The sequence below is a fragment of the Microtus oregoni genome, unplaced genomic scaffold, assembly GCF_018167655.1.
Source record: "Microtus oregoni isolate MIOR12 unplaced genomic scaffold, Mior012 000907F_ref0000098, whole genome shotgun sequence".
Classification (NCBI taxonomy): domain Eukaryota; kingdom Metazoa; phylum Chordata; class Mammalia; order Rodentia; family Cricetidae; genus Microtus; species Microtus oregoni.
Genome location: NW_024545135.1, coordinates 8,953 through 27,386, shown reverse-complemented (window position 1 = coordinate 27,386; position 18,434 = coordinate 8,953). Strand labels below are relative to the sequence as shown.

General features: G+C 47.6%; 1 protein-coding gene across 1 annotated transcript; it reads right to left on the bottom strand.

The window, feature by feature from the left end:
- Nucleotides 1-2,472: 2,472 nt before the first annotated feature.
- Nucleotides 2,473-18,232, bottom strand: LOC121445811 (transcription factor SPT20 homolog). The gene is made up of 4 exons (XM_041647942.1): nucleotides 17,062-18,232; nucleotides 11,853-11,970; nucleotides 3,070-3,199; nucleotides 2,473-2,628 (listed from the first exon to the last, which is right to left on the bottom strand). The coding sequence occupies exons 1-4, from the start codon at nucleotides 18,230-18,232 to the stop codon at nucleotides 2,473-2,475; spliced, it is 1,575 nt and encodes a 524-aa protein (XP_041503876.1).
- Between the last annotated feature and the right edge of the window lie 202 nt (nucleotides 18,233-18,434).

Here is an 18,434-nt window from a genome sequence, read left to right as displayed (position 1 = left end):
TTTCTCCTCATATGCCTGGTCCTTTGCTCGTTGTACTTGATATCTGCTTTATAGGCCATAATAACTATGAGTGTGACTGTATGCTGTATCCTGGGCATCCCTGACCCACTCATCTGACCTGGAAGTGGTCCTGAAGACCCCATGACATGGAATAAAGAATTTTCCCACCTTGTTCCCTTCTCTCAAGACACAAAACATCAGCATTTAAGTGTGTAACTATTCCTGACAAAACTTGGTTTAACATAACAGAAGGTTTGCAAGTCTGTAAGATAAAATGTGGTCAGAGCTTCCCTAAATGAGTAACATCCAAGAAAATGGATGAAGAAGTGAGAAACGACTGACTTTGAAAATAGGCCCAAATTGATTTTAAAAGGTGGGGAGGGAGCTTGTTGTTAGACATATGGCTACTTTCAGCCTTCATCTCTGGGGCCAACCCAAAAGACTTGATGTGTCAACACAATTCCTAAAATCTAATGCTGGGCACGGGGTTCAGTAAATCACCTGTGCCCAGCTGTAGGTAGAGTTCTTCTGTCTCATCAGTCAGCTTTGTCCTGATAGTCAGCTCCCAAATAACCATATACTTATTATTAATTATAAATATTTGACCGATAGCTTAGGCTTGTTACTAACTAGCTCTTAAAACTCAAATTAGCTTGTATTTCTTATCTATGCTCTACCACCGCATGGCATGCTCATCTCCTGCTTCCTCTGTCTGCCTGGTGACTCTGCCCTCCTTCTTCCCCATTCTCTCAGTCTGGCTCGCCCACCTAACCTCTTTCTGCCTAGCTATTGGTCAGTCATTTCTTTATTAACAGTGAGAGCAGTACGTCTTCATAGTGTACCAAAGAATTATTCCTCAGCACCCAGATTCACTACAAGGAGTTGATCTTGAACTACCTACTGAACTTGGCCTTGTTTAAGCAACCACTCTGGGAAATGCTCCAATTGTGCCTATATAAATCATACCGTTGCTTTTGGTCTGAGAGAGTCTCCACAGGGGGCTGTTCTCCCTTGTGTATTCCCCCAATTCCAGGAACTTCCCAATGCAGTCATCCTTCTATATCTGTGGGTTCCACATTCATGGGTTCTACCAACTATAGATAGAAAATATTTGGAGAAATTGTATCTGCATTGAGCATCACAAACTCCCCCTTTGTCATTATTCCTTAAACAATACAGTATGGCATCTATTAACACAGCATTCACTTTGCATCAGGAATTCTAATAAGAAGAGATGGCTTAAAATATATGGAAAGAGCTAATTTCTGTGCAGATGCTATGGGATTTTATACAAGAACCTCGAGTAACCACAAGTGCTGTAACCAGTCTCCATTTTCTACTGAGGGAAGGGATGACTGTACTCCTATAGTCTGAAGTAATCCTTGACAGTTAGCTTGAGGACTAACCCACAGCCTTCCCTAACCTTGTCTGTAGGTACAGTGACCCCACCCAGCATTTGTCATGTCTCAAGTCCTTGCGCTTCCCCTATTAGCAGTGACCTCAAAGGTTGTGGATAAGGACTTGTAAATCATGTAGGTGTCACTGGACAGAAAACATTCCAGAAAACACCAAGGTGAACACATACTGCAAAGAAAAGGGAAAGAAAATCCAGCATGTTCGCAAAAAAGCTGAAGGTGTAAGGTGTCCTTTGCCACATTGAAACCAAAACCAAACCAAAACAAAAAATCCCAAACAAACGTTTTCCTAAGACTTAAAAAAAAATATTTTGAGTATTTCTGCTTATGAATTAGTCTTCTGCTTCCATTACTAGAAGATATTTAAATCTTATCTATCACAGTAAATGAGTATTAACTTAAAATATCCTTTCTAAACACCTGACTTGAACCCTGGTCTCTGCAGCCTCGCTGCATTTGGTTGGCAACTGACCACACCTTTTCAGTTTCTTCTGCTTCATCTAAATTTGTTCATGCACCCTGTCTTCAAAATTCATCATCTTGTGGTCCCACCACAGTTGGGGTCTGTGTTGATGTCCAGTAGCCCATGTCTAGACCCCAACTTTGTGACCATGTTAGTGTTCAAGGGCTGTGCTACCACTGGGGCCATACCGGTTTGGGTTGCCAGCACTGTCACCTGGAGCCATGGTGTCATGCAGGCCAGGGATGCTGCTGAGGGCCATGTCTGGGTCCATGGTCCTACTGCAGCCAGGATCTGCGCTGATGCCTTCAGTTCCTGACACCGTTGAAAGCCATGCTAATGCCAGGGGTCAGAGTCACCACTGGGGGCCGTGTTGGTGTCTGGGGGCCATGCTGCCATGGGGGCCATGATGATCTGAGTGGTCTGTGCTGCCACCTGGGGCCATGGTGACATATGAGCCCAGGCTGCTGCCTGGGACCACGTTTGGGTCCATGTTCCTAATTCAGCTGGGGTCTGTATTGATGGCTATGGCCACCAGAGAGCACACAGATGCTCATGGTCTGGGTTGCAACCTGTGGCCAGGTGGGTTTCTGAGGACTATGTTCCTGCCAGGGCCATTCTGATTGGAGTGGCCTGTGCTGTATCCAGGGCCATGGTGTCATATGGACCAGGGCTGTTGCTGAAGGCCATGTCTTGTTTCTGGGCCCTATAGCAGCCAGGGTCTGCGTTGATGTCCGTGGCTACTGTTACCACCTAGAGCCATGAGGATGACCAGGATCTGATCAGCTACCTGAGACCACCTCAGTGTCCGAGGGCCATGTTGTCGCCAGGGCCATACTGACCTGGGTGATCTGTGCTGCCACAGGGGCCATGGTGACATCTGGGACAGAGCTGCTGCTGAGGGCCATGTCTGGGTCCATGGTACTGCTGCAGCTGGGGTCGGCGATGATCTCTATGGCTGGTGTTAGCACAGGGGGCCATAGGAAGCACATGTGTGGAAATCTGAGGGCTGTACTGTGCCAGCTCTGCTCTTCGCAGGCTCTGGGATCACTGGCCCTGCCCTCTGCTGGATACTGCAGCAGGACAGCTGGCTCCACCCGTCAGGGGAGAGTTGCCTCCCTTCTCCCTGACGAATGATGGCCACATCCCTCACCGTGGGCACGTGATTCACTTGGGCAGCACATTAGCACTGACCTTATCATTGGGATGCAGGTGAACCGACTCTGAGAGTGTGCGAGCAGGAGAGTTGACCCCGACCCTCTTAACTGCCATGTGGTGGCAATGGATGAGGGAGAGATGCCCTTCCCTGCTCACTCGCTGCCACCTGCAGCAGGTGAGAGAGCCGGCCCTGGGGTCATGAGGGTGACAGAACCAGCCCTGCCCTACACTGGCTGCAGCACACAGGAGAGCAGGCCCTGCACCCTGCCTGGACAGCACACTAGAGTTGACCCAGTTATCCATCCGAGTGCAGGTGAGCCAGCCCTGAGGATGTGAGAGCAGGAGATACACCCTTGCCCTGCCCCCTATGCCTGCTACATCAATTAGCACCTCTCCTGGGCTAAAGATCCTGTGTCGTGAGTGTGGGTATCCGGATCTGAGGACCTGAGAGCAGGAGAACTGGCCTTGCTTCTTGCTGTAAGCTGCATTGCGTGAGCCAGCCGGAGCAGTGCTGGAGAGCTCGCCCAGGGAGAGCTGGCAGACTGACAACCCAGCTACCACCCAGTCCCAGAGCCAGGCCGGTAAGTTAGCCCACTCCAGCATCCACTGCTTCTATGAACTGTTGGAGCAGGTGAAGGCGACGAACCTACAGATCCAAAACTGCAGGATCTCCACGACACAGGACAACAACAGGGTATCCAAGAGGAGCCCCAGAGGGAGCCCACTGTTGATAGTGCAGCAGAAGCCAGAGGTCTTGAGCCAGACCGATGACTCACGGCAATGAACACTGGCAAGTGGACATGAATAGACTAAAGGGTGAACTGTGGGACTCCCAAGGTCACACTACAGCCCCCACGACAAGAGACAAGATTCTTCTCCTCCCCCCCCCTTCTTTTTTGTTTGCTTTTTCTTTCAAATTTTCTTTTGTTTTGTGGGGGAGGTTGCAAGGGCAGAGGGCAGAAATCAGGGGACGGGGAGATAAGTGGGATCGGGAGCCATGATGTGAAATCCACAAAAAATAAATAAGTTTAAAAACTACTGAAAGCACAGAACAGGAAAAAAAATCAGCTTCTACCATTATCAAAAATTTTGGGGAGTCCCATCAGAGACACCACTTGTTACCCGAGAAACCAGAGTCCCCTCTTGTTCTTAGTCTCATTAATACATTAAGAATAAATTCAAATGCTTGGGGTTAGAGAGATAGCTCTGTTAAGAACACTGGTTGCTGAGGCAGAGGCAGGTGAATCTCCGTAAGTTTGACACCAGCCTGATCTATAGAGCTAGTTCCAGGCCAGCCAAGGATACACAAAGAAACCCTGTCTTGAAAAACAAAACAAAAAAGTACCAAAACAAAAAAAGAACACTCTTTACTGGGCGTTGGTGGCACATGCCTTTAATCCCAACACTCGAGAGGCAGAGGCAGGCAGATCTCAGTGAGTTCGAGGCCAGCTTGGAGTACAGAGCCATGACTGTTATATAGAGAAACCCTGTCTCAAAGACAAAACAAAACAAAAGAATGGACTTTAAAAAAAATCTCAAAGGCAATATTATTATCATTTAAAGGAAAATTCCCAGGGCAGGTAAGCTGTAAATATCAGGAGTTACCTGGAGGAGGAGGATGGGGATGAGAGAAAGTCTCGTGGTTTGATTTAAGCCACACAGTGGGAAGGGGAACTTTAGAGAAAGGAGCAGAGAACATATCTTTAGGCTCTGTCTAGCATCTGAAAGAACAAAGAGAAAGGGAAAGTTACACCTTTCTGGGCCAGGACTCGCTCAGAAAAGGCAGGCAGACCCAACAGAACCTCATGGCAGTTCATACAGACTGTGTTGGGGGGCAGCGGGCAAGAATTCTGGGAAGGAAAAGTACATAATCTCCTTAAAGGGCTAATGATTCCTCATACCTTCTAGCAAAGCTTAAGGCGGACCTGCCTTCCTGAGGAGCAGTCCCTTGGCCTAGTGATTGATCTGCTCAACCGAATTAAAGCTTGAGGGAGGAGATGGTGCCATGTCTCCTGTCAGAGGTGGATTCCACTCTTCACCGTAGCACTGTCATTTAAAAGGCACCTTGTCTTCCAGCCCTTTGGAACCTCACTAAGTTCAGGAACCCAGGAGACAGCATAAACTCCTTTCCATAAACCACTTATTCTCATTTATGGTTAAAATAAAGTTTTCTGGGGCCTGAGAAGCTACCAGACTTCTCCGCTGTGAGACTAGAAGCAATTTAAGATTCTAGTTAAGGCCCTTTCCATTGTCACCACCGTCCCCTACCAAAGATCACAAAAGAGTGAGCTTTAGATGTATTTGGGTTCGGTATACAGCTGTCTTGGATTGTTTACGTAAATACAAGAACAACAGCTCTTTAACTCCTAATGGCAATCAGAGGTCTTTACTCCACTTGGCAACATTATTTTTTTTTTATTTTTTTTCCTTTTTATTAACAATTTCCACCTCCTCCCCTCCTCCCATTTCCCTCCCCCTCCCTCCACTTTCCCTCCCCCTCCCTCTCCAGTGCAAAGAGCAGTCAAGTTTCCCTGCGCAGTGGGAAGTCCAAGGTCCTACCCACTCCATCCAGGCAACATTATTTTTGAGGTCTCCTTCATTTTAACAGAAACTAAAGACGGAGATTAAAGGCATCCTTGGTGTGTGTGGGGGGGTGGGTGGCTTGTTAAATTGCAGTCCACTCCCGACCCCAAGATTATTATTTTTATTTTTAGATTTATGTGTGTGAATGTGTTGCCTGTATGTATATATGTGTAGCACTTGCATGACTGATGCCCTCCGAGATCAGAATAGGACATCAGATCCCTTGGCACTGGAGTTACAGATGCCTGGGAGCCACTATGTACGTGCTAGGAACTGAACCCGGGTGTGCTGCAAGAGAAGCATGGGATCTTAAGCACTGAACCATCTCTCTAGCCCCAGACCCCAAGATTTCTGAGGAGTGCTGGTATGGGGCCTCAAGTCTGCATTTGTAACCATTTTCAGGCAAGTGCTAAAGCTATCTGTCTAGAGACCACAGGGGCAACAGCTAGATGAGGATCAGGGCCAGTTCTCTGAAAGCCCTGCTGAATCTCTGCACTACTCCAAATAGCCTTCCAGGCAGTTGGCTTATTCCCTTAAGGGCATGTAAAGGGTTTTTCTTCTGTGACATCTTGACAGGAAATAGAAATGGGAAGCAGAATTTGAATGCCCTCATTTTGCCCATCTTTGTAAGCTGGGTTTCTCTGTGAACAGCGCGTCCTCTTTAATAAGATCTAAATCTACTACTATTTTTGTTCCTGGGACAAGCGTTCATTTTGTCCAGCATTTATCCAGTTGCAGACTAGAGCAATAGTGTGCCGTTCATCCCACTCCGGTGGAGAGAAAAGTCAGAAGAATTTGATACATTACACTAGAGACAGACCCTGGACTACTCTACCCGTCAGGGGAGTGAATTGCTTAAGAACTAGAGAACCTTTGTCCATACTAAAAATTGGTGGAAAGACACTTTAGGTCACTTTTCCAGACGCTCTGGAGATGAGGATTCTTATGCAAGTGTTTTTTTTTTTTTTTTTAAAAGTTGGTGCTTAAGGAAATTGGACACGGAAGAGGCAGAAGATTTAGATGTGATTCAGACGAAAGGCCTAGCCTTAGCGGTACAGCCAAGAGCTCTGGAGTATGAGTTAGGACTCTGGTTGTCCTGACTTGGAGCCATAAAGCGAGGCTTTCGTAAGCCAGTCCCCAGCTCTTCAATGGACTTTAAGTAGCTGGAGATCAGTCTTCCAAAAATATGCTCTGGTCCAGACCGTTGGAAAAGCACACAGAAGCCAAGGGGTAGAAAAGCAGAACTGAGAAGAGATTCTAAGGGAGCTGAGTGGTGGCAGCTTCCACTATGTACCTCTGACGCGGTGCTAACACCAGAGGGGTTGTTTTCCAGAGGACCGAAAATGTATATTAAGCAAGTTAGAGGAAAGGGGTGCTGTCTCTGCAAGGGGGAGATAAGAGTGACCTGGAGACCAGGGAGCGAGGCTGAGAACTGGAGTGACTTCAGAGGGACGCCTCTTTCTTTGGGCCTTGGAGTCACATTTAGCACTCAGCTAAGGAATATTTCTTGCCTTGCAATGCCGTTGAGATACCCCCTGCTTGCCAGTCATCTTAAATACATCATAAGCTGTGTCTGCAGGGGTTTGTTTGTTTGTTTCTTTCTTTCTTTATTTATTTATTATAAAAAATTTCTGCCTCCTCCCTGCTTCCCATTTCCCTCCCCCTTCCCCCACTACCCTCCCTCTCCCTCTCCAGTCCAAAGAGCAGTCAGGGTTCCCTGCCCTGTGGGAAGTCCAAGGTCCTCCCCCTTCCATCCAGGTCTAGTAAGGTGAGCATCCAAACAGACTAGGCTCCCACAAAGCCAGTACGTGCAGTAGGATCAAAACCCAGTGCCATTGTCCTTGGCTTCTCAGTCAGCCCTCATTGTTCGCCATGTTCAGAGAGGCCGGTTTGATCCCATGCTTTTTCAGTCCCGGTCCAGTTGGCCTTGGTGAGCTCCCATTAGATAAGCCCCACCGTCTCAGTGGGTGGGTGCACTCCTCGCGGTCCTGACTTCTTTGCTCATGTTCTCCCTCCTTCTGCTCCTCATTTGGACCTTGGGAGCTCAGTCCGATGCTCCAATGTGAGTCTCTGTCTATATCTTCATCCATCGCCAGATAAAGGTTCTATGGTGATATGCAAGATATTCATCAGTGTGACTATAGGATAGGGCCAGTTCAGGCTCCCTCTCCTCAGCTGCCCAAGGAACTATCTGGGGACATCTCCCTGGACACCTGGGAACCCCTCTAGAGTCAAGTCTCTTGCCAACCCTAAAATGGCTCCTTAATTAAGATATATACTTCCTTGCTCCCAATCCACCCTTCCTCCATCCCAACCATCCCATTCCCCCAAGCTCTCCCCATCCTCCCCTTCTCACTTTTCTCTCCCCATCTCCCCTTACCCCCATCCCACCCTCACCCCCAAGTTCCCAATTTTTGCCTGACAATCTTGTTTACTTCCAATATCCAGGAGGATAATTATATGTTTTTCTTTGGGTTCACCTTCTTATTTAGCTTCTCTAGGATCATGAATTATAGACTCAATGTCCTTTAGTTATGACTAGAGTCCACTAATGAGTGAGTACCTACCATGTTCATCTTTTTGGGTCTGGGTAACCTCACTCAGGATAGTGTTTTCTATTTCCATCCATTTGCATGCAAAATTCAAGATGTCATTGTTTTTTTTTTTCCGCTGTGTAGTACTCTAATGTGTATATATTCCACACTTTCTTTATCCATTCTTCCATTGAGGGGCATCTAGGTTGTTTCCAGGTCCTGGCTATTACAAATAATGCTGCTATGAACATAGTTGAACAAATGCTTTTGTAGTATGATAGGGCATCTCTTGGGTATATTCCCAAGAGGTCTGCAGGGGTGTTAAGGGCATGGGCTGTTGGCATACCCTGTATCACCCTCCTCTGCCCTGTGCCAGCAAATTGACACATGAAGCAGGACATAGCCACAGGTGACGGCCCAGAGCGGGAGCTCCCAAAGCGGCGAAGGAAAAAGCAGGCAGCTGACTGGGAAAGACAGATGCCAGGCCCCCTTTCTGCACAGACAATAGAGGAAAAGGCACGTGTGAAAAGAGAAGTAGGGACGTAGTGGTGGGGCTCCACTTACAGTGTAAATGTCATCCCAGATAGGAGAGGTTCTTACAAGAGCTGACACCTTCAGCCTTTGGCCCTGTGAAGACCAAATTGTTATAGAAACGGTGATGGCAAAAGGCATTAGCTCTCTAAGCCAGATGAATAGGTAATGAACAATCTTTCCAGAAAAATGTAGGCTAGGAGTCACATTTAGCTTTTATATCTGACAAAACTAAAATTATAGTTGGGGTTATCATTTTTTCTTAGCAATTTATTTTGACGATAATTTGGTATTAGACAGTGTTATATACTTAGTAACATTAGTCAGCCTTATTAAAATGGATCTGATGACACGATTTTTTTCTTTTAAAAATATTTTAAGTTTTTAACTTTTTTGAAAATGTTGGGTGACTAAATAGAATAAGAGATACTGTCTACGTGAATTTCTTTGAGCAAGGTAAAATAGTGATCCTTAATATACATATAATTTAACAAATAAATCTATAAATGTATAAAATTATATTTGTTTGAACTCTACTACTTTGTTTTATATTTGTAATATTCTCATATTTGGCTAATACATTTATATTTACCATTTAAAATAATCGCGCATAATTTTAGTGATTATCTACAAAATTATATACAGAAATATGCATGAATACAATTTTATTTTTTCTGAACAGTAAACGTAATTTCCGTTTTTCTCAATTACACAGGATAGTTCTTGTGAAAACATGTGCTAGATGGACTGGCTTAGGCACTAAAGTGTGGTGGCTAATGAAGAAGGCTTTCCCTTCCAGTCGTTGTTCCTGGAAACCCTTGTGAGGGGTCATGTGGACTAAGGCATGCCTTTGTGCCGCTCTTGAGACGCTCTCCTATCCTGTATGGCACGTAAACCCTAAGTGGGATCAAGCCTTGCTTTCTCCCTTTTCTCTTCACATTTATTTATTTCTGCATATATTTTCTGTGACAGGATCTTACTTAGTAGCTCAGGCTGGCCTTGAACTGGTGGCAGTCCTCCTGTCTCCGTCTCTGGTGTAGAGATTACAGCACGTGCTGTAAACATCCCACTCTGTAATTGTATCTTTAAAAAGTATGTTCATCTTAGAGCATTTGGGCTGCTATAACCTCCTACCCTGTGGAGCTTATAAACAACAAAACGTCTAAGGGCTGTGGTGGATAGGAAGTTAAGGATCCAGACACTGCAAGATTCAGGTCTGAGGAAAGCCCCCTTGCCCGTAGATAGCATCTCCTATCTGACTTTACATGGCAGACAGGGGAAGAAGCTCTTCAGAATTCCTTTAATAAGAACACCAGCCCACTCATTAGGGCTCCACTTTCGTGGCCTAACCGCATCCCAAAGGTCCATTCCCTAATTCCACCACACTGGTGGCCAGGATTTCAGCAGATAGTTGGAAGGACACACATAGTGTGTGTCCTTAGTGACCATCGATCGTGACGCTGGTTTGGTTTGCTCTGGATCCCGAGCCTGAGCGCTCTTTTCATTATGTCTCATAGATATGAATGGACACATCTTTGAACTGTTCAGTAACTTGTGATTTTCTTCTTTCCTGTGTTTCGAGGGTCCACTAACTGAGGTTCTCATGGACTGGAAGCCCCCCCCCCCCCCCGTGAGTAAAGCACTTAATTTTGGGACTAATTAGAAATGGGAGGTGGGGGTGGGGTGGGGGAGGTAGCATCTATGATTTCCAACATTCCTGTTAGACTAGCTACAATTTTTCATAGAAATGTTAGAAAACTTTCTCAGTTACTGTTCTACTGCTGTGGAGAGACACCATGATCAAGGCAATTCTTTTTTTTAATTAAATTTTTTAACACAATCTTTTCTCATTTTACATGACTATCCCCATTCCCACTCCCCCCACCCCACCCTCCATCCACTCCACACGTGGTGCAGATATACATTCAGGCAAATGCTTGAACATGTCAAATAAATAAATCTAAAAAATAGTAAAAGCGCTGCTCTTTCCTGCATTTGGATTGGTCAGCTGTGACACACATCCCTGTGTGTGCAACATTTACCTGGGCCCATATTACTGTTGCAGTCATGGGACTTTAGGGAGAAAGGAATCAATAACCTATCTCTCACTGCTGCTTGCTACATTATAAATAATAAAGTCCTGTCTCGACCCGATATTCTTTTGTCTTCTTTCAGCATCCATGAAACGATAGCAGGCTAACTTGTGTTAGCCCCTTCATGGTTCTATTTTGTGGAGCAGGGTCAAGACTGCGCGTTTATCTGTAGCTCAGGCAACCAGTCCTACCTCAGACTCTCGAATGCTGGCATTACAAGTGTGAGCTATCACATCTGGAACTTCATATTCTATTTTTTTTTACATTGATAGCATTTTATTTGGATCAGAAATTTAAATGTAAATAGGAATCCACAAATAACTGGAGGGAAACATTGGTAAATTCATGCAAAAATCTCAGGAGCCAAAAAAGGACTCGAGGCATAAAATACGATCTAGAATGACAAAGGAAAAACTCATACATATAGAAAACTTTATCATAAAAGTGGGCCACAATAAACTAACAAGACTTAATAGCAGAGGGGAAAAATAACAATTGTAGTAAATAGGTCTTTAAAATACTTTGCAAAGGTCTAATTCAAGTCAATAAGAAAACTGGACTAAATAGAGTCTTGGCAAAGGACATGAATACCAAAAAGCACATTCAAAATAATCCTGTGGAGAAAGTGCACGTTGGTTAAGAGAAATTATTGCACAGCCACAAGGCCCTGAGTTCAGATGCCAGCACCGTGGAGCTAATCAGCTGTGCTTTGCAGCACTCTGGAGACCCCTCCTGGGGCAGGAGCAGACAGGAGGCTCTCTGGGGCTGCCGTCTGTCAGCCTACTAGTTGAGAGGTAAGAAATATGGGGATAGGATCCTGGATAGAGACAAATTGTCACCACAATGGGGATCACTGGATGAAAACAAACAGATGCCACTAAATGGAAATTGGAAACAAAGATGAATTTATTTGCCTGTCTGAAAACAAAGGACACATCTCTCAAGCAAAACATTCTGCTTATTGTACCTGAATGGACTGGTTACAGAGCAAAGGGAGGAAGGACACCAAAACTGGCAGCACACTGAGGTTAGATCTGCTGGGCTCAGAGGCTGAGCTCAGTCCTTTGTAACTGCTCACTGGACCATGTCACTTCTTTCGAGTGCAGGCTCCACTCCTGGCGTTGTCCAGGATGCTCCCGTCTGCTCGCTGTCACTCTGGTGGCCACTGGAACCAGCGGGCTTGAAGGAGGCCAAATCTTTGTTGAAGAGCAACCGCGGAAGCCCAGCATGGTTTATGCCAGTGACATCACCGTCCCTTCGCTAATCTCTTTCAGAATGGACAGGCCGTGTTTCCACTTCTTAGGGCAAAAGGCAAACAAACATACATGTGCCCTTACAAAGGCAGACTTCATGTAGGCAGACTATCCTTAAGAGTTACAAAGGAACAAAACAAACAGCAAAATAACACCTGTGTCTGAATGATGGCAGCACCACTACCCACAGCAGCCAAAAGATGGCAACAGCCCAAACACAGATAAACAGGTCAGGCCATACACAGGGAATGTGCCAAAGAGGCTCCAAGTGCCGGTGCATAGTACAAGACGAATACACATCAAACACATGCCAGGCAAAAAGGCAGACACAAGATGTACAACGTTGTACCAAACACTGTATAAGTCATACACTATAAACACTAAGAACAATTAAATCTATAGGGCCACAAAGCAAAGTAGCTGGGGGGAGGGGAGGAAGCCTTCCCCCTTTGTGCCTAAGAGGCCCGGGACTTCTTTTGAAGTGCCGAGCATGGTTGGCATACAGACAGAGGGGCTGACTGCACAGCGCCGCCAATGTCATAAATGCGAAAGGATCACGGTAACGGAAATGTTACCTTGGTGTGGGTAACCCTACAGAACTGATCACCCCTTGACTCTCTCCTGTTTTGGATGTGAGCCTAGCCTTTAAGGGCCAGGCCATCTCTCCAGCCCAGCACACCTCGACTCTCTGAAGGGAACAGATCAAAAGAGATGGAGCAGTTCAGGTCATTGAAACAGGAAAACTGAAATGAGCTGAACAACTGGGGAAGGATAAACGGGGGTGGGGGGAGGAGGAGGGGGAGAGGGGAAAAAGGAAGGAAAAGGGGAGGAAGGGGGGAAGGGGAAGAGGGGGAGGGGGGAAGGGGAAGAGGTGGAGGAGAGGGTAGTGGGAGGGGGAGGAGGAGTAGGGGAGAGGAAGGGGGAGGAGGGGGGAAAGGGGAAGAGGTAGAGGGGGAGAGGAGGGGGAAGGGGGAGGATGGAGAAGAGGAGTAGGGGAGAGGAAGGGGGAGGAGGAGGAGGAGGGAGAGAAGGAGGGGGAGAAGGAGAAGGAGGACGACAGTCCACTTTACAGCTCAGAAGGCTGTGGGCACTGGAGAAGCAGAGCAGTAAATGTTATTTCCAAGTGCTTATTCCCTTGGTGCAAGTATCCTAGAATGTTCTAAAATAGGTAAATGGCCTCCCAAGGAGCACCACAGCAAGCCATCCCAGACTGCCTCTTCCAGGCCAGTGGCAGGGTCTGGAGGAGAGCTGGGGCTGGCCAGAGCCCCGAGTGCTGGGAAACCTTCCGAGGGCTGGGAGGGCCATAAACAAATCTGCCACCGACTCCCTTGCACAGGGTGCCTGTCTAGGGCGGACACATTTCAGTGTGACGACTTTCCTTTGTTCTGGTCTCCTTTGGGATTAGTTTTTCCAGCGGGCTCGCAGCAATCGCATTTCAGATGCTGCATGCAGGCCTTTTAAACTAAGAAGGACAAACTAAGTTCTCCTGAAAGACATTTCTCCTGGTTCACAAGTCAGTTCCTTACATATTAACAGGAAAATCATTTTTACAAATCTGTCACAAGGCACAACATGCACGAGCCTTGGGGACATCATGTCAAGTGAAAAAGACTGTCTGATATAATAGGCACCTCATGGTTCCACACATGTGAGGTACTGGGAGCACTCAGACTCCTGGAGGCATAAGCAGCCAGGGGTGGGGACAGGAAATGGGGGATTTTATGGTTTAGGGGTGCAGCGTTTCAGTCCCGAAAACAAATGAATTAGTTCTAGAAGCACGTGGCACAGCTTTGGGATTGTGCTTTCTAATACTGAGCTGTGACTATAAAATTGTTAAAACAGCCTCAACAGTGGTGGCGTAGGCATACCTTTAATCCCAGCACTCGGGGGGAGGCAGAGGCAGGAGGATTTCTGTAAACTTAAGACTGGCCTGGTCTACAGAGTGAGTTCCAGGACAGCCAGGGCTACACAGAAAAACCCTGTTTTTGCTGGGGAGGGGGGCGGGTAGGGGTGGTGAGAAAAAAAGCCATTGAAGACAAAACTCATTCCAAATTTTTTGTTAAAACAGCAAAATGTGTGTTTGTTTTTAATCATCATTTACAATAAGCCTCTCAATTATTGCTAAGTTATGAACTTAAAGTATATTGTTGCAATTAAAAAAACATATGAAGTTTATGTGCTTGGGAGTTTTGCCAGCATATATGCATGTGAACCATGTAGGTACCTGGTGCCCATGCAGCTAAGAAGAGGGCATCATATCCCCTGGCACTGGACTTCCAGTTGGTTGTGAGCCACCATGTCGGCACAAAGAACTAAACCCCGCTCTTCTGCAAGGCCACACATTTTCTTAAGCACTAAGCCATCGCTTGAGCTATTTTATTTTTCAATTCTATTTATGTGAGAGGGACACATGCATGTGTGTCCCCTCAGAGGCCAGAAAAGTGTCTGTCAGAATTTCTGGAGCTGGAGGTGACTGAAGTGGGGGCTGGAAAGCAAACTCCAGCCCTTGAAAGGGCGGCAAGTACTCTTAATTGTGGAGCCATTTGTCCAGCCCCTTATGACTGCACTTTGAATGTTTATCTAAATGACAATCTGGAATTACTAAAGATAACAAATTTCAGATGTGAATTCACACTGGGACACTACAATAAACACTCCTTTATCAAACACAAGGAGCAAAATAAGCAAAACAGTCCTAGGTTTTAAAATCCCTTCTCTGTTTCTACGCAAAACTTTGGGCATTGAGCTTTTTACTTTTGCATTTTAAGCAGTCACATACTGACACATTCCAAACACCAACAAAAAAATAAAAACTAGGAATGATTTAGCTCAATACTGGTACATTTTACAGAGAAGTAAGAGTCAGGACCTTGGGGGGTTTGGTTGCCCTCCCGTTCCTCTATCACTGGGTTCGCTAGCTGCATTCCCACGTGCAGAGGACCGAATGTCTGCTCTGGACACAGTCACTATGCGTGGTATGATTCGCACATGCACATTCTGGGTCTGCCCCTGCCTCTGCCCCTGCCGGACCATGATAGCAGAGACCTGGAAGCCCTGGGCCCGAACATTCTGCCTGTGGCTCTGTGGGGTGGAGCTCACCCGAAATACCACAGACCTCTGGGTCTGTTGAACCACTCTGGGCCCCTCACTGTTAAGGCGACTAGTTTGCTGATCTGGCAAGGACACCTGCTGAGGATTAGACCCTTGGGAGGAAGCTGCTGGCCCTGGCTGTGGCTGCTGGGGGACAGGGGCGCTGGGTGGTTGCAGCTGTTTTGGAATCAATACATATGTCTGCTGTGGAAATTGCAGTGGTCTCTGGGATGACATCTGAGAGTCTGTGTGCATAATGAGAGAGCCAGGGGGAGTCCTTACACTTATGGGATTTGCTGTATTATTTATAATGAGTCGCACAGGTGGCCTCACGGTGCGCTGTGCTGGCCTAGGTTCTCTGGTTGGAATGTGGCTATTATGACTGGTTCCCTCAGCAGCTGGGGCGCTAGTGAGGCGGACTGGGACCTGGGTTGAATTACCCACCATAGTAGACCTTACCAAACGGATCACGCGAACACGAGTGGTCCAAGTGGGGGGCTGGATCTTCGGGTTGTTTTCTGATGACCTAGCACTGGGTTGGCCAGCTGGAGGAACTCTGCTCATTCCCACAGTGGTCCGCTGAACCACCCTGACTGCTTGAGGAGCAGGAGGCGGGTCTCGCCTGGCCTCTGGTGTGACGGACCTGAGAGATGAGGGGCCCTGTCTCGAGATGGGGGCCAGTGACACCAGTAGAGGAATTTTGCTTTCCTTCTTTAAGGCTGACAATGACACTAGACTGGCTGTGGGCTTCTTCCCTGGGGTGGGCTGAGGAGGCCAGACTGAGCTACTAGGCGGCTTCTTCCCTGGGGTGGGCTGAGGAGGCCAGACTGAGCTACTAGGCGGCTTCTTCCCTGGGGTGGGCTGAGGAGGCCAGACTGAGCTACTAGGCCGCTTCTTCCCTGGGGTGGGCTGAGGAGGCCAGACTGAGCTACTAGGCCGCTTCTTCTCTGGGGTGGTCTGAGGAGGACAGACTGAGCTACTAGGCCGCTTCTTCCTTGGGGTGGGCTGAGGAGGACAGACTGAGCTACTAGGCCACTTCTTCTCTGGGGTGGTCTGAGGAGGACAGACTGAGCTACTAGGCCACTTCTTCCCTGGGGTGGGCTGAGGAGGACAGACTGAGCTACTAGGCCGCTTCTTCCTTGGGGTGGGCTGAGGAGGACAGACTGAGCTACTAGGCCACTTCTTCCCTGGGGTGGGCTGAGGAGGCCAGACTGAGCTACTAGGCCACTTCTTCTCTGGGGTGGTCTGAGGAGGACAGACTGAGCTACTAGGCCACTTCTTCCCTGGGGTGGGCTGAGGACAGACTGAGCTACAAGACCACTTCTTCCCTGGGGTGGGCTGAGGACAGACTGAGCTACTAGGCCACTTCTTCCCTGGGGGTGGGCTGAGGAGGCCAGACTGAGCTACTAGGCCACTTCTTCTCTGGGGTGGGCTGAGGACAGACTGAGCTACTAGGCTGCTTCTTTTCTGGGGTGGGCTGAGGAGGCCAGACTGAGCTACTAGGCCACTTCTTCTCTGGGGTGGGCTGAGGACAGACTGAGCTACTAGGCCACTTCTTCCCTGGGGTGGGCTGAGGACAGACTGAGCTACTAGGCCACTTCTTCTCTGGGGTGGTCTGAGGAGGCCAGACTGAGCTACTAGGCCACTTCTTCCCTGGGGTGGGCTGAGGAGGCCAGACTGAGCTACTAGGCCACTTCTTCCCTGGGGTGGGCTGAGGACAGACTGAGCTACTAGGCCGCTTCTTCTCTGGGGTGGGCTGAGGACAGACTGAGCTACAAGACCACTTCTTCCCTGGGGTGGGCTGAGGAGGACAGACTGAGCTACTGGACCCCTGTGGCATCTTGCTGGGACAACTAGCTTGGCTCTGGACAGCCTCCTGGCACATAGGCACTGTCTTCCTTGGCTCAGTGTTTATCCCTGTCAGGAAATCATCTGAATAATCACCCAGGGCAACAGGAGGGAGAGACATGGCGTTAGCACTGCTGCCCTCTGGAAGTGGCTCTATTTCCTCATTGAGAAGCGTATTAAGGCACTCCATGATATCTTCATTCCTATCCCATAGCTGACTGTCATCCTCACAATCAAACATACAATCATATTTTACCTCAGGAATTGCTGAGATGGTTGGTTCAGTCTCATCAAAGGGCAGAGATAGCAACTCTTTAACAAAGCTCTCCAAGTCCATCTCTGAAGGCACAGTCAGTTCACAGGGACTCTGGTTGCATGTTTCTGTTCCATCAATCTGCAGGTCAGATGGGTTATCTGGACTTATTTTTGCCTGCTTTTTGCAAGGAGTGGTTGTCATTAAGTCAGGGGGACAAGAACACCCAGATGGTACCTCCTCTTGATCCAGAGAGGGGCATGCATGCCTCTTGAAGCATTGCCGCATGGGGTTAGTGTTCATCTTCTGCTCATTAAACAGCAATTTGTTGGCCGTGCAGGTGACAGCAACAGAAGGATCCAGACACAGTGGCTCTGCTGTAGCTAAGATCAGTTGGCTCTCAAGCTCCTGTTTTGCTTCCTGGGTCCACTGACTGCTGTCACTTGTCATGGACTCGACATCGCTTACTAGAGACTGCATCGTTGGACGTAAGAGAATATGCCGGACTTGGCAAGCAGGAGAGGACACAGCAGCCTCTGCAGCAGGCTCCTCGGGAGGGTAGATGTCACCACACTGCCTGTAGTCTCGGATTTCTGCTATGACACAGCCACTGTGAAAAACATTCACAGGAGACTTTTCCAGAATATCAATCAGAAAGGAAGGTAACTCTTCAGCATCCAAATATTCAAGCAGTTTCTGTCCTACATACGGCCCTGGATAGGGCTCTATAAGGACTCCATCTTTATCCTTGAGCATGAGAGAATAGCCCTGGTTTTCTGGGTACAGGCTGACCACTAAACATGGCAATGGCTCTCTCTTCATAAGCTTCTCTAGCAAGTTGACATTGCTTCGAAGGCCCTCTGCTTCTGGCTCCTTTTCACACTCCTCCACATAAATGTCATACAGTTTTTCCTGAAGAGATTTTTCCCCACAAGACGCGGGTTTCAGTGGAGGGGGTTGCTGCTGAACAGTCTCATCGCCCCCCTCCAAAGTGTCCTGTAAAGTTTGTTCCATCCTAATAGAAAATCGGGGCCCTTAAAGAAAAACAAAAAGTATTGGTGAACAGGTAGAAATCATGGCAGTTCTATCAACGGTGAGGCAAAACTTTACAACTCTGTGTAGGAGTGTACACTTTGAATTTAATACGGACCCCAAGAAACCTGCCTCCCGTTGGTGTGATGCAGATGCTGCCAATTCCTGTACTGTATTCTGGGGG